This window comes from Aythya ferina, assembly GCF_964211825.1.
Source record: "Aythya ferina genome assembly, chromosome: 8".
Classification (NCBI taxonomy): Eukaryota; Metazoa; Chordata; class Aves; order Anseriformes; family Anatidae; genus Aythya; species Aythya ferina.
The window spans coordinates 16,481,203-16,497,992 of NC_140304.1; the positions used below are offsets into that span (position 1 = coordinate 16,481,203).

Below are 16,790 nucleotides of genomic sequence, written 5' to 3' on the forward strand. Positions count from 1 at the left end.
TGCTCTGGGCTTCTCCCTTACGCATTATCTCTTGCCTCCAAAAGAAGGTTTGAGACTAGATAAAAATTCAAAATCATGAGAAAAAAAATAAAATAAAATAAAACACAGCTATGAATGGCACTCCCAAAGCAACCCAGAGGTCCCACACACAGTAACAGTCAGGCTAAAGTGCCTGACGAACTCTAAGTTACTGTCTGCATACAGAATCAAGGAGCTGTCTGTTTCTACGAACTGCCCATCCATATGCTGATGGTGCAGACTGCAGCTACCTGGAATGCAGGATAGATTCAGGTACAGGCATGAATATTGATTCAGGCTTTCCATAAAGCTCAGGTTCAGGTTTCTGCAGTGTAAAGTGCCACCCAAACGATTAAGATCGTATCATTCAAGTTCAATCACTTGCTCTGCCAAAGATTCTCTTTGTAGCCTGAGGCAAACCCTTAGGGCCCCATTCAGGAAAATGCTTAAGCATATGAAAAAAACGCATCAAAATCAACAGAATATATCCAAAACCATTTGTATGTGTTTTGACACAGACTTAGCTCCTTTCTGCCCACGGTCTCCAAATCATGAGAGAAGGGGTGCTGCTCTTCTCTTGTCCTTGCTTTACCACCATAGTAAGAGCAGGATACTCTGGACAGGACTATACATGATCAAATGAAGGTCACGACACTGTAACAGTATCAGAGTCATCTAGGTTGGAAGAGACCTCCAAGATCACCTATTCCAACCTCTGACCTTACACTAACCAGTCTCCCACTAAACCACATCACTAAGCTTTACATCTAAACATAGAGCAGCTTAGTTACAGTAGAAGCCCAACTGTAAAGCCATTCATACCAGTGCTATGATCACATGGACCAAGACCCCAGTGGACCAGACAAGCTACATACACACTGATAAAAACCACCCAAGCATCCAATCTTAATAGCAAACCCAACAGAATAACCCCAATGAAGCTCAGATGTCTCTCACACATCCCAAGTTAAAAGGCTCTGTTGCAGAGCTCAGAGCGCACTTCTACAGAGCTAATGTACATGTAATGTCAGGAAATAAAAACAAAAACAGGAACAATTTAATTCATCCTGCTCTCCAAAGTCACATCTAGCATTTGCTAAGCTCTTCCAGAGGCATTATGGTGCTGATTAAGAGGAATGCCTTCAGGCACAACCTTTTGCGGAACTTCAGAGTTAACAATGCCTTTGAAATGTCACTGAGGCATACGGTTCTTTCTCAATGATAACATCGAAGGGCAGCCTATAATTTAAAACACCGCACTTCTAATTGACAAAATTGAATCAAGTAGGAAAAGCAGGATGAATGCAGATCCTATCTCAAGTACAATGAAACTTCAAACAGGGCTGAAAAAATAAGAAACAGCTGAGCTAATAAAAAGCAGACCCTGGGTAAATAATCTTTCAGCAAGTACATTTTACCTACATTGTTACTCTTGGAATTTGGGAAAGGAGGAGGAGACAGCAAGGGCTGAAGAGGAGGTTAGAAAGGATATTTGGGAAATATGCAGTATTTAGGAAGATAGGAAAGCTGACAACCCAAGCCAGACTCTGACCTCAGTTATACTGGTGTAAATCCAGACTAATATCATTTCCTGTAAGGGAATTACTCTGCATTTACTCCACAGTAACCGAGATCAAAACCTGCTCAATGAGACAGAGGATCAAAGTGGAAAAACTGGCTTTTATATCTAGACAATGGGACATTTCATTGCCAGTAACTAAGGGCCTGTTTTAAGGCAGCAAAGCTACAGCATAAAAGGTGAGATGCACTTGAGACACCACAAATTTTGGCTGTGGACATTTATGATGTTAGACTTCAAGTGCACAAAACCTTCCAATCTCTGAACAAGTTTTACACAAATAAGAGAGTTAACTTAAAATGCACTTAGAGCTTCATACTTTGTTTCATCTCAAATCATACCCATCACGGAACGAGACCCATCCCCATGAAGTAAGCATGCAACAGACACCTCCCTTGTGCCCTTCCCACGCCTACCCTGCAAGAATTTCTGTGCTCCCAGTTAAAACTGGGGCAGGCACCCACATCGGTGGCTATGCTGAAGCCCAAAGGGCTGGAGCGACCCACTTCAAAGCACTGCTGCTAGACAAGGGCAGAGCTGGAGGCCAAAGAGGAGAAGCCCTACTGCCGGCCCCCTTCCCTGGGAGGTTCAGCTTCCTGCAGCCACTTCACCCCACACGCCGCTACCATGCTATTCCCAGGGAGTCGCTCCTTCCATGATAAAATTGCTCATTGCTTTAAAATGGCACAGAGCCAGCATGCACTGTTCTCACCTTCGTGCACTGTGGCAGCAGAATAATACTCAAGTGTTACAGCAGCAAGGCCGCCTTCCCTTTCCACGCCTCGATGCCGGCCCTCGGGCAGCACACCATGAGGTTGGGAGGCAGTGTTCATGCAGGCCGCAGCAGCGCCATCAGCACCTCACCCCATGCAACCTCCACCAGCCGCCTGCCTCTGCCTCCCGGGGCCAAGCAGCACTCCTGGGGTTTCAACTCCGGTGAGCATCAGCACAGCGATGCTGGAGATCTCCGAGTTAAACCACACTGCCACTGTCTCAGTGCCACACGGGCCAAGTATCACACAGAATGATTTCGAGTGATGAAATGCAGAGCCGTTTGCCCAGCCAGCCCTTGCACGCTTGCCTGAAGCCACGTGCACACCCAACCCGCTCACCTACTTACAGCCTAAGATCTAGCTGGGACACCAGTTAAAAAGTCACAGCCTCCTTGAGGGTTTAGTTACAATGCAAGTTAGTATGGGGACATCAGGGAACTCAGAGTATTCCAAGCTGATCTAAAGCACCTCATTTTTCTTGCACAACTTTCTCCTCTTTTTCTGTTCCTCAATAAATTATAAGTGGAAAAGCTTACTAGTTCAGTGAACTATACCAAGACCTCACTAACTAAACAAAAGGCTCTGTCCTTTGGAAAACAGATTCGGACATACCATTGTGCAGCTTAAGAGAACTCAGGAAATGTTTTAGTGATATTCAGCATCCCTAGAGACACTTAACTTCAGCTCATGAAAATACACTGGTGTCCACAGCATGAAAATTACAATGGCTTCCTGCTTACACCCCCCTAGGCCATGAATGTAATTTAAACAAGATGGCAGGGATCCAGCAGTAACCTGTGGTTGCAGATTAGAGCTGCTATCCCAAGCAAACACAGGAGGCATTTGGCTAAGGCTGCAGCTACCCAAGACATTCCTTCATTTTCACTTAATTACGCAAACCCGCCCCCACTCCTGGCACTTCAGCTGGAGTTTTCCAAGCTGAAAACATGGGGTCCCATTCTGCTCTCAGCTACACCTAATTGCATACTAGTGAGGTTGCGGGAGAGCTCTACTGACTGCAATTTCTCCTCTAATTATAAAGCTGATGCTGAGGACTTGGCTCTACTGTGTATCAGGCTGCGTGAAGCTGTCTTTCAAAGCCGGCTTCGTACTTTGCACTCCTGTGGCTGGAGCAACAGCAGAGGCAGGAAGCGTTACAGCTCCCATGAAAACACTGAAGTGCAGAAGTACAGAGTGAAAGCTCAGACCCTCTCCACTTCAACCCCGCAGCAGGCCCGGCATCATAAGGGGGCAGCTGTCTGCCCCAAGAGCCATCACATGCTATAAGGAATGGCTTTAAATCCTTAAGAGACCTTAATGGGAATGCATTACTGACAGTAACTTCAGCACTTTCAATTCTCTTTCATTGTGTGCGATGTATGCAGCTTATTGGCTTGGTGTCTGGGAACATGTCACATTCAAATATGCAAATATTTTACCAGTAATGTGTTGCAGACTGAACTCTGCGGTTCGGTATATTTTAGGAAGATGGCTACAACTCGCGTAGAACTGGAAAACTGCACACAGTGTCTCTGCAAAGAGGAGAGCTAAGGATGCCAAAGAAAACCAACATGGAAGAGTACATGGACAATAAGTTAACATCTCCTCAGAACCACACAGCCTGGTGACATTTGTAATACACATTACCAAAGTGCATCATAGCCCCCATCTGTGGTCGATCCCACGGATAGCATCAGTCTCAGAGTTGCCAGTTACCCCATCAGCTTGCACAGAGAGGGGCTCTGGTCAACACCCAGGGTTCAAACTGTGCTGACAACCTGTGTGAAGGGCACAGGAGGTGCACTAACGAGCCACATCCTCCAGCAACAGTTGTCCCCGCCACCCTTGGCAGAGTAGACTTGCAGGAGCCCCTACACTTGTGCTGGAGGCCCATCACTAGAGCTGAGCATCACTCCACTTTAGCTCAAAATGCCCAACCAGAAGAGGATCTTCACAGGGATGGAGTAGTGGTCCTGCTTTCAGTAGCAAAAAAATAAAAATAATTTAAAAAATGACTAATAGCCACTGAGATACTGGCAGTTCTTCAGCACCTTCCCACTCCAAGGGGCATGAGGGTGCCCCAGAGCTGCACCAGGGAGGATGCCACAGAGGGGTGTAACCCATTCCCCATGGGAGGTGGGCTCACCTGGGTACTCTGTGTGCTATGGCAGGGCAATTCCAGGACAGAAGAAGCCCGACGGACAATGAGCTGGACAGCCAGCCCCAGAGCAGGAAGAAGGCAGCAAGCAGAAAGCCTCTCACTTGACTTCATTGCTCCTCAATTTGGGGCTTCAGATGAACTAACTGTTGCACCCTCTGCAGTCAGTGAAAGCAAATGAACCATGTGCACTTGGCGGCCTCGTGTTCCCTGACATAATGCAATCCCATTCAAGTGCTTCAGGAGCATGGAGTCACTGCACCTCTCCTTTGGAAAAACATGGAGAAGCTTGGCACAAATCTGCAGTCACCAAAGAACAGGTTGCACATGTTTGTCGAGAGGCAACAAGAGAAGTTCAACAATAGACCACGAGGGGATACATGTGATTTAAACTCCTCCAACCCCACTTCAAAATACAATAAGGCAAACTGACCCTATACAACGTGCAAACCTTGGGCTTTGAGTCTGACCCACAGCAACAGCCCAACGTGGACTCGCAGTAGGCAGAGCTGAAGGAGCTCACAAATCAGGTTTAAAAGCAATGCAACTGACACAGGAAAACCTAACCACTGGTTGTATTGCACAAACTCAATTATGTTCTACAACGTAATTGAGGGGTAAAGCCCATCCACCCCGCCAGTAGTAAAGAAAGCATATGAAGAACACATTTTGTTAAAGCCATCCTATTTCTTCTAACAAAACTGTTGATCATCAAGGCATGGCAAGGCAATCAAGTAACACCATCAGTCTCTTTCAACATAGAAATTGTTTTGCCATTTGCAAACTCAAAAACATATGTTCCCAATTTTTTCCTCTGCTGTATGCATCTCCTTCAAACCCAAGCTCACAGAATATGCCAGAAATCAAAGCATTGATTAGAAAATATGCACTAGCTGGCATCTGAGGGCTTTCACCATCTGAAAGGTTCCTCCTGGCATTCCTTAGGCCACATACAAAATTCATTAACTAAATAAAGAACCTGCTCCTTTTCCAGGAATCCAGCTTGTCCAGACCCTCACAGACTGAGATGAATCCGCTCTAGCAAGAATTCCAAGCAGCCTCCAACGCACACACACACACAGTGTCAAGCATGAGCCAGGACACTGCAGAAGCTCACACCTCAAGTTGACACAGCACCCTACAAGCAGCCCCGAGGCTGCTAAGGAGCAGGCACAGCAGGACAAAGACAGCCACAGCCACAGCATGTGCCTCCGACCCAACAAAAATTTTCTCTGCTCACAACTGGTTCAGAGACATTCAAGCACAGCCTATCCCAGCAGGCTGGATCCAGCCCCATCGCCCCGAGCTTCTCCTCCTACAGCTATCCCAGCTCTGTGGCACCAGGCAGGACATTCAGGGGGAGCACAGGGATGTGATCCAAAGGATGGTAAAGAAGCACACAGAGCATGGAGTGCCTGAGCAGCCTCTCAGGTGTTTTCTTCTTCCTTCTCCTAGACAGCCACTGCCACAAACAGGATTGGCTTGGCCTCCATGTGAGACTTCACGTGGAAACACAAAGTGCTGCAACTCTGGAGAAATGAAGTCTAAGTGGAGGAAGGAGACGGAGCAGAAGAACAGACTGGTAAGCCGGATGGCTATGAAATCAGCTCTTGTACTGTCATTCCCTGTTACAAGTGCCTTCCTCAGCTGCCTCAGGCAGGCAGAGAAGACTGCTTCAACAGACGTTCCTTCCACCCTGCCTTTTAAAAGAATTGTACCATAGCTGCTGCCTGGGTCATTCATAGGATCACAAAACAGTTTGGATTGGAAGGGACCTTAAGGATCACCTGGTTCCAACCTCTGTGCCATGAGGGTTGCCCACTACATCAGGCTGCCCAGGGCCCCATCGAGCCTGGCCTCAAACACCTCCAGGGATGGGGGCATCCATGGCTTCTGTGGGCAGCCTGTGACAGTGCCTCACTGCTCTCTGAGTGAAGAATTTCCTCCTAACATCTCATCTAAATCTCCCCTCTCTTAGTTTAAAGCCATTCCCCCTTGTCCTATCGCTTCAGCTCAGGACAGGGTGAAACACTGTGCCAGCCACTTGTTACATGGGGCAAGTCTTTGCTGTTCTTTACCTATACCATCTCAACCGCTCTCTGGCCTGGGTCTGCGCTGTGTAACGCCTACCTCAAGATCAACCAGTTAAGGGTGAGGAATCACAGGACAGCCGCCTCAAGCAGGAAGGCATGGGTAAGTCTCTGTGCAAACAGCAGCAGCATAAATGTTGACCATAGCTTCACAGGGTCACTCAACAGACATGTGCTGCTCCCTATCTTTGTGTTTTGTGATGCATGCCTACACATCTACACTGATGTTAGCAAGGACAGCAACAAGTGGCTTCTGAACAGGCTCTGCCTGCTGTGAGCGACGGCAGCCACACATCAACTTCCTGCTCTGCCCAACTCACAGGACCCTACAGAAGAGCCCTTCTTTCGCCGTTGGCTGCTCTTTGGCAAGCATCGGAGTTGTATGCAACACAAAGAAAAGCCCACTAGAGCTGGAAGTGAGTAAGTCTTCAAGCGCACGCAGGGATAGTAGCGAGGGTAAAGATTTTAAGACAAACAATAAAAAGCTTTCACAATAAAAATTACTGTATTCAGGAGTGAATTTTAAAGCCTACACAGTTACCTGGTTGCACACAGAACGGTTGATCTGTAATGGCACTTATAGGGATGTCTGCGTGGGAAACAGGAACATATGAGGTATTTGTCTGGAGTAAGCATCCTGTACATAAATTCAGGGAGCTACAGAGAACAGGCACGCACTACTAAACAGCAAGGCTCATTTGCACAACTACATCAGTCATAATTATTGGGACATTGTAACACTGGGATGCGTTACTAATGAGCTACAGAGCTTTTCACTTATTGCCACCACTTGGAGCCAGGGATAGCAAAGCAAAACAGAACAAGTAACTTCTGTGCAAGTTCAGTATGCAACAATGTCAGATGCAACATGAAAAATAATTCATAATGCAATGCAAAAGAGAATGAAATCCTTTATATCTTTCAGCAAAAATAGAGATAAAAATCCCTTCCCTTCAAAAAAAAAAAAAAAAAAAAAAAAAGATTCAAGAATTGAGGGTAAAACTTGCTGATATGCATACACAGACTTTAGGTGGTAGAAAAACAGAATTTAAAGTGATGTTCTCTCATCGGTCTTTGGATGATGGCACCATATTTCAGCTGTCTCAGATTCAGGAGCTTCTGGCGCTGGCAATCTACATAATTAGCTACTTCTAGAGGGACCCGGATAAATCCCTCCAGAAGATGAAGAAAACATCCATACAATTACATACAAATGATTTTATAGATACCACAGCAACTCCATCAAGGACAACAATCAGGTTTCAATGGGAGAAGGTTTTCTACAACTGATTTCTATACATTCAGGCTTTGCTTAAAAATGTTAACAGCCACCCATCAACCCCAAGGTTGACACAAGGGGGAGGAGAGCGCCCAAGGGCAAGGCTAGGCAGCAGGTGAGACTCTCAGAAGCTTGTTGCAGGAGGCCAGCGGGGCTGGAGGATGCTGCTTGCCCCAAGACGTGGAGCTACGCCATGCTGGCTGAGGCCAGACAGATCACAGGGAAGGCACAGGAACAGCTCCAGCTGGGCAGGGGCAGAGGCTACGGCCAGAGTAGTTTGCTCTCCATCACTCACACACATCTTCCTCAGGGCAGAAGGGAAGCCATGAAGGAAAGCCTGTGCTCCTCTGTTTTTACCCACAGCCTCTCATCTCCCTCTGTTGCCCATCTGATCTAACTCCTATAATTTTTGTATCACAAAGTATGAAATATTTTAATACCTCTAATGGCCTGGTTTTAATGTCTTCTTTTTCTCCTCTAGGGGGAAAAAAAATATTTCTTCCTCTTTGTAATTTCTAAAAAAACACCAAATGTACAAAAACCAAAGCTCTCGGGACCTTCCTATGGCCTTCTGAACTTCTCCCAAGTTAGGATGTAGTCCAGCAACTTAACCTTTTTTACAGCCATGGCACTGAAAGTCTGCTAAATAGAGGAGACTACAGGTTATGAAGTTAAACACAGTTATGAGCCCTTATTCCATTTTATTCAGAGCTCTGCTCTCAGAAAAGCAAAGCGGGACCAAGGGAAAAAAAAAAAAAAAAAAAAAAAAAAAAAAAGTTTTACTTCTAGCTCTCCTGTACATTCGTTTTGTCGCCCTAAGTGGATAACTTCAGTTCAACACTCTGTTCTGATCTGAACAAAGCAGCATGTTTTCCTGTTTGTCACATAGGCAATACATTGCCTGTCCCATTTGTAAGAAGGGACAAGAGATGCTCATGTCAGACATCCGTAGACATTAGGAGTATTAAATGGCATTAACACCACCCTGTGCACTTAGAAGCTCAGAGCCTACATAACCACATAGCTACACTACTGTGAGAACAGTTAAATTCCTTGAGAGGAAGTTGTGGGGAGCTGGGGGTCAGCCTCTTCTCACAGACAGCTGTAGAACGAGAGGGAAGGGCCTCAAGCTGTGCTAGGGGAGGTTTAGGTTGGAAATTAAGAGAAATTTCTTCTCAGAAAGAGTAGTCAGGCATTGAATGGGTTGCCCAGGGAGCTGTGGGAGTCACTGTCCCTGGAGGTGTTCAAGGCAAGGTTGGATGTGGTGTTTAGGGACATGGTTTTGTGGGTGACATTTGTAGTAGGGTGATGGTTGGACCAGATGTTCTTGAACGTCTTTTCCAACCTTAAAGGTTCTGTGATTGTGTTAAATATTGCTGTGTGCGTACTCCTATGCACAAGCTCAGGCACAACAAACTCTGGCAGCTCAGGCCAGGTCTCCAAAAACCTTATATTCAGAATGCAACTTAAACAAGACCTTTCTTCAAGATCACAGGGACGAGTGAAGAGTCAGTTGTCCTCTATATTTGTTCCATGGGAAAAAAAAAAAAAAAAAAGTATTTAAATTCTGGCTAACCCATTAGAACAACATTTATAGGAGTGGGTTACCTCAAAACTTAATGATATCACTTAACATTACATATATAAAAAAAAATGTGTAAAGCAACCCTATTCTCTTCATTATACTTGTAATTAAACTGCTGGAGTTTGGTCTTTAAAATAGTCATTCACTCTAGAAGAATGCTTGATTGAATCATACAGAGTCAAAGTTATTACTGGGATAACTCCATTAGCTTTACAGAAAAATGCTAGGGATGAATGTGTCCTCTTGGGCTTATTTTCCGTTCCAAAATTCCTTAATGGCATAAAGAAAAAACAGAAAAGCTGGCCACAGATGTTAAATGGAGATGTTCCGAGCCCAGTTCTGTTTCCACAGGATACAATAGGAGTGAGTTAGTAGGAGATCAGGACCCACAACACGCAACTACAAAAGCATTCAGTTATCTTAAGCCTTAGCTCCAATACAGTATTTTCCTGTGCCAACTCTCCTTGATTTGGGAGATATTTTTTCATTTTTTTCCCCACTGAATACAAGTCTGGCAAGAGATTTCTTTGTCAAGAGCCCTTTTCACTACCTACAAAACTTCCATGACAGTGTTCAGGCATTGAAAAACCACAACAGAAAAATTCCTGTGATCTGCTGGCATATTCTGACACACTCAAGACAAAACCAAAACCAAAAGACTTTTCCAAAATAGGGATCTCAGCATACCCACAGATGGCTCAGTGGCATCAGCACGTGAAACCCATTACAAGTCTTTTCTGTAGGCCGTAATTCTGCACTGTGCCAAAAACCTCAGGTTCAATTCAACAAAATAAACTTGTCAGTCATTACTGCTTTACCAAAACACCGCAGTGCTAGCAAAGTACCACAGCGGTGGTCATGACACTACATTTAAATCTACCATCAAAGGCCACCACAGTGCATTGGCACATCACTATGCAGCATCAATACGCAGCATTTTAGTAACAACACATTTGAAAATCCTGCTATATCCTACTGCATAACTCAAATTATTTGTAATCCGGATGTACCTTGTGCAATGTCAAATACTCTTTCAGGACAGATTAATGCATGGTTTTGATCAATACTCTTCTCTTTTCACCAGAAATCTGTCCATCCTGAGGCTGGTCTGAAAGCACTTGAGCTGTGCCACCAGCAACCAAGCAGTGCCACAGAGCGACTGCCCCTGGCCCTGAACAGGGAATGGGGTGTAACATCAGTGATGAGACTAAAGGAGTTACATTTGTAATTACCCATCAACAAACAGCGTGTCTGGATCAGGACAGCCTTGTACAAACCAGAAGCTCCATGAAGCTCAGGTTCAGCTGCATGTTGTGCTCCTCCTAGCGTCCCATTCACCTCTGGGCCACGCTACCTCACAGAAACATCAAGAAAGCTTGTCTGCGGGACAGCTGTGTACAAAGGTTTTTTCTGAAGAAGCAAAAAGAAATCACCCAATTGTGCAAATAAGCTGACAGCCTGGGGGGAAAAAAAAGAAATCTCATGCTCATCAGTTTAGTTGAGCTGCCATCAGACAGAACAACACTAGGTAAGTGAATTGGATGCTGACATACAAGCCAAGCAACTTCAGTTTTAAATTTTTATTTTATATTTTTTAATTAATTTACTTCCATTAGGTTCATAGAAGGTGGTAACGTTCACAACACTATTTCCTTCCTTTTTGTTTGAAGAATCTAGATTTGGTCATCAGTAGATGTAAAATACCAGATTATCAGCAGCTACGTCCATAAAGTTCAAAACACCAGCCCATGCTGTGTCCTACTAACTCTAAGAAAGACATACAGAAATAATTTTCAGAAGTCAAAAGTCAAGTTTAAACTTAAGCACCTTTCAAACCACGTTAAGACCTAACAAGCCACCCGAGACAGCGAGAAGCATGGCCCCCTGGCTGCATGAGGAAGCTGGACTTCCCTAACAGGAGACACCAACGTAGATCGCTGACAAGAACTGTCTCTCTTTGCTCAGCTCCCCGTGGACCGAAGTTTCAGCTACTCTGCTGGATGCAATCTGCTGAGGAAAGGGATCTCCTGGGGAGAGAGAGCAAACAGGGCAGGAGAAAAAGGAGCCTGCGAGGGGTAGAGATGTGAAGCAAGGAGAGCAAGTGGCAGCAAGGGATGCAGGGAGCAAGGTCGTGGTGGCACAGGAAAGCGTGGTTACAGGGCTCTGGCTGTAACAGACACAAAGACCCAGAGAGCCAGTGGAAGCAAGGGGGTCAGGGAAGAAAGGAATAAAATGAAGAAACTGCCAAAGGGAACAGCAAACGAGGAAACAAGCACAAAAAAAAAAAAAAAAAAAAAAAAAAAAAAAAAAAAGCAGTGACTGAAACAAGGGATTTGAAGCTGACCTGTGATGAAAGCTAAGCACTGGAAGTATCAGTGACACCATGGCTGCAAGTTTTTTTCTACACAAACGCACAAGAGTTGCGAAGAAAGGACCAGGCAAACAGACCCACAAACTAAAATCACATCACACAAGGCCATCTTCTGGCTCTCAGGGTTGGTGCAGATATCCAAGCCCTCTGAAAAAGTGGATTAGCAACCCTCATAACGAACCACTTCAGTGAGCAGAAAGGGACAATGTAAAGAGTAAATATAAAGTGATAAAATGTAAAAGTAAAGATATAAAATCATGGGAAGAAAAAACAAAACCACCCCAACCACCATGGTGGTCTTCTGCCCCATCCCAGGGAGAAAGAGTTCCAGGGAGAACTGCTAGCGTGGCTTTGCAGCGGGGCAGAAATAAGCTCTGGGTGCGACTGCCGCAAATCCTCTCCCCTCTTGCTTGCATCTGTGGTATGGCATGCTTTACGTTCCGCACAGGTTTGTCTCATAAAAGAACAAAAACACAGAAGTAGAAGAAAAAGATGTGACATCAAAGGTGAAAATAGTAAGATATGTAAACAGATGTTTTTCTGATACAACAAAGACAGGCTCTTCTTTAAAGGAGAGAGAACCTATGCAAGCTCATGGCTAACAAAACAGAAAAAAATTAAAGTTTTTCCTTAGTTTTCTAAGCAATTCGATTAAGATATTGGTAACAATGGCAAGCAAATGCTTTGCAGGCAGAAGTGCTCATGGCTGGGGAGAAACAGGAGGGGCACCCGGTTTTGTTCGAGGACATTCCTGAAAAAAACGAACTCTAAAGCACCGACCTCGGGAATACCCTGCAGAGTCCCATGGAAACTAGCACCAGAACGGCTACTTTCAGGGGCCCTTACGCCCCATCCTCCTCCGATTTCTTTTCCTAAGAAAAAGCGGGCGTTTGCGGCGCCGGGTAGCGCAGGCATCACCGGGCTGGGGCATCCTGCTCTGGTTTCAGGGCTGTGGCAAGGAGGGAGGCAGACGGCCGGGGAGAAGCAGAGCAACGGGAACCAGCGACGGTGGGGGGACAAAGGTGGGCCCGCGGGCGCCAGGCGGGGGGCAGGGAGCGGGTAAGGAGGAGCCCCCCGGCGACCGCCCCGCTGCCGCCTCCCCGCTCCCCGCTCCGGGGTGCCGCATCCCTCCCTCAGCGGGGCCCGGGGCGAGCCCTCACCTGGGTCGTGGAAGGGCACCAGGGCGAAGTTGTACAGCGGCCTCTTGGGTCGCTTCAGCGACGTCTCCAGGATCTTCGACGCCCCTTCGATGACTTGCACCAAGTCGTCGTACATGGAGCCGGTGACATCGAACACGAAGGTCAGGGTGGAGGCTCCCTCGGGAACCGCCTCGGCGCCCGGCTCGGGCTTAGCACGGGGGCAGAGAGCGAGCAATAGCAGCAGGAGGGAGCCCGGCCCCGCCGCCCGCGCCCCGCCGAGAGCCATGTTCGGCCGGCCGCCCGGCTCCCCTCAGCGCGGAGCGCAGGAAACGCCGCAGCTTTTGTCTGCGCGCCGCCGCAGCCCCGCTCCGCCTTTCTTATCGGGCAGGGCCGGGGCCGGGGCCGGGGCTGGGGCCGGGACCGGGGCAGCGCCGCCCCGAGGGAGAAGGCAGAGCCCCGGCCATGCCGCGGGCTGCGGGAGCTGCCGCGCCGCAGGGAGCCCCGGCTGCGGCGCCGCCCGGCCCCGCCTCCCTCAGCCCAGGGCCCCCGCGCGGGGCGACCGCCGGCGGCCGAGGCTGAGGGGCAGGGGCCGCGCCGGCACCTGCCGGGGAGGGGAGCGGAGCCTCGGGGCGCCAAGAACCCGGGCCGCTCCTCCTCCTCCTGCGCCGCCGCCGCTCGCCTCCACCAGCGCTACCTGAAAGGTGCGGGCCGAAGCCCCGGTCCCTCCCGGACCGAGTCTGCCCCTGCTCCTGCGAGGTGGTGCTGAGGGAGGACGGAGAAGCTGCAGACACCGCTGGAGCAGGCAGCGAGGGAAAGCAAGCAAGCGGGCGGCGCGGTGCTTCCCGCCTGCCCTGCAGCCCGCAGGTAGCATGCTCGATTTAAGGCCAGGTTTTTCAGAGATACTTCGCTGCGTCCCAGCAGGCACATAAATACCTCCTGAAAATCTGACCCTAAGTGCCTGGAATACCTCCTGAAAATCTGATCTAACCTAGTGCTGCCTGAAAGTGGAGCGGGGCTGAGGTGAGGTGGCCACAGCCCCACTCAGTGCTGGGGTCCCGGCCTTACCGCCCACCGGTGGAGGCCACCGCGCTCCCAGGTGAGCAGCATCACCTGGTTGTAGTTGCAAAGCAGGAGGAAAATCGCATCCTTAGTTTTTGGTGGGATGAGACAAGCAGGTTCTTGTCAGCTGTGTTTGATGCGGCTGGGGAGGTTGGGCGATGCAGCAGAACCTGCCTCATTAGCAGAATCTGCCTCTACACATCTTGAAATTGGTGCTACAACTGTGCGCTCAAACCATTATATTGTGACTGGAAAATTAATCACGTCGAAACATTGCTTATCCTAATCAAGTTATAAGCCTGGAATTGAATTATAAAAAACAGATGTTTACATTCTTTCTCCCCTTCGGCACTGATGTCATGAGAAGGAAGCACATAACCAGAGCTGTGCAACACATTCACCATAAAACCCCAAACCATGGAAAACTTGCCTCATCTGTAACTTTCCTACCAGAAAACTCAGACCAGGTTTGTCAAAATATTCACAAATCTTGTAAGTAGAGACAGGTTCAAGCCATAAAGTAGGAATATGTATTTTGAACACCCTGGAGACTGGAAGCACTCGGATTTAAAGATTTTGTTTAGTCCTTTGTGAAGATGGATTCCTGTTACATTTTTTCTGACAAAGAAAGCTCTCGTGTTCTTTCTGTCTTAAATTATTTCTCATTTAAATGTAAACAAGCTAGAACAAACCAAGGCAGTGTCCCTGTGAAAAAAATCAACTCTTTGACACATTGTGTCGCTTCTCAAAACAACGTCATTTAATGCAGGTTTTAAGGTACAACATAAACAATAATAAATCTTTCTTTGCAACAGTGGGAACTGATATTTGTTTTGGTTGCCTAACACTTTCCACTATAAAATATTCTTGTAGCTTGGAAGCTCTAACACTATTATTCACAGCAGACCTTTGAAATTTGCAGGAAGAAAGCCCTGTAGCAAGAGAATTTTTTTTTTCCTTCTCCCAACGAAATTATTTTCATAGTTTGCCAAAGAATCGTCTACCAATAAAAATCACCATGCTCCTCTGTAGAGCTGCGACCGCATGCCAGAGCCACAGCTGAGCGGGGGCCAGGCCTGTGTCCCTGGCACAGCGAGACCCTGCTGCAGCCTGACTCTGTTGAGCGTGATTGCCCTGTTCCTCCCCCTGCACTTACATCACTCTGAGTGTGAGTAAAGCATTACCCACCTGGACTGATAGGTGGCTATATAATTGCCATGAGTGGCTGTAAATTGTTAGGAGAAGTGGAATAAAGAGTTAAGCGATTTAACTCCTTTCTTCCTAGCTTGTCTCAAATATAAAAAGTATAAAATTTGTACACTGTGGGGAAAATATACTAGTTCAGAAGACTGGGAAGGAAATAAAGTACATTTCACCCTTTGGGCCTTTGTCTTAATCTGCTCCATTTTGTAATATGCAGCTAAAATATGTTACTGTCTAATGGCTGCTAACAAAGACAGAGTTGCTGGTTTCAATCCAGTTCACAGTAAACAACCGTCCACTTCAAAACTGAAGTTTCCATCTGAAGGAGAACATCAGAATGATTGTTTTTAAAGCTGGTACTACTCTCTAATTACAGAGGAAACTGCTGATACCAAAACAGATTCTCCTCCTTGGATCCCATGGACCACTCTCAGCAGGCTGCGCGTATGGAGCTCTTTCTCACGACACCTCTTTGCTGGTCAGCAGACTCTGCACGTATACCAGATACTCTGAGCTGTTTTGTCACAGACATTTGACAAAAGTTCCTCTGTATCTCCACGCACATTAAAAAGTTTTACTCCCACTCCTCCTCCAAGTCATCATGCTCCCCCACCCCATTTTTTTAATTTTATTTTTGCTTTGTTTGAACTTCATTAATTGTTGTGGAAAAGGAGGGAATCTTTGCTGTTTGTTTTGGGTATGTTGCTTTGGCTATGTAATTAGTATACTTATTGTATAGCAAGAACTCTCCAGTTCCAGTTAATAGACAGTGTTTTCTCAGCCAATCTTGAGTCCTGTCTTTGTATTTTATGTATATTCACACTCCAGTCATGCACATGAGAAGTGTAACTTTGTATTTGTCAAAGACATTCACTACTCCAAAACTGAAAACAATGTTTTAGGTCTCAAATTCTGAGATTTGAAGTATCCTACAGGCAGAACTTATGCTTCATTTGGGAGGGACAAGGTTAAGGTGCCATCCTAGAAGAGGAAAAGGAGTTAGCTGGTATGCCAAAGAGCCTGAAACCCAATAAGGCTGCTGCTAACAGCTCTGCAACAAAAGATAAACAAGGAGCAGAAAAGAGGAAGGACAGACAGGTGAACCTGTGGGTATATGTGGCAAAATCTTCACATTTATATACAAAGAACCTAGCACTGCTTTTGGGGGGAGACTTTATCATGTGAATGCAATTACAGGATCAGGGTTCTAACTCAGAAGTGACTAAATAAACACTGCCCCCTTCCAGCTAGTGACTTCTATTTTGTAAGCCACACGGCTGGCCTCATATGAAGACAGTATGCTTTTAGCACTCATCTTTCCTCTGGATGAAACCACTCAACCATTTCTGTTTTATAATTGCAAGCTAAATGTTGTCAGGTATAGAGTCATTTACACTGTGTCTGAAGAGCTACTAGGGAATATCCTTCCTTGTAAACTATATCCGAGATCAGATCAGTATCGTTAGTTGCAGCTGGGCCTTGGCTGACTGCTGAGGAAGGGAGCTGGAGGTGATAGGTTCAGAGAGCAGGTACTGG

At 46.7% G+C, this 16,790-nt stretch overlaps 1 protein-coding gene and 1 long non-coding RNA gene across 4 annotated transcripts in view; one reads left to right on the top strand and one right to left on the bottom strand.

Annotated features, from left to right (window-relative positions):
- HMCN1 (hemicentin 1) overlaps positions 1-16,790 on the bottom strand; it is a 213,607-nt gene that overhangs the window by 183,236 nt on the left and 13,581 nt on the right. Inside the window, exon 1 of one of the 3 annotated variants that reach the window (XM_084527346.1) lies at positions 13,014-13,413. The exons of 1 other annotated variant lie outside the window; for it this stretch is intronic. In XM_084527346.1, the coding sequence (XP_084383472.1) occupies positions 13,014-13,278 (265 nt within the window). In that variant the 5' untranslated portion in view covers positions 13,279-13,413. Of the gene's footprint in view, positions 1-13,013; positions 13,414-16,790 lie in introns of those variants that run through there. One more of the 3 variants, XM_084527347.1, reaches the window with a different exon arrangement.
- LOC311440440 lies at positions 13,610-16,039 on the top strand. Its single transcript, XR_014695412.1, has 2 exons — positions 13,610-13,856; positions 15,631-16,039. It is a non-coding gene; the product is annotated as an uncharacterized lncRNA (long non-coding RNA).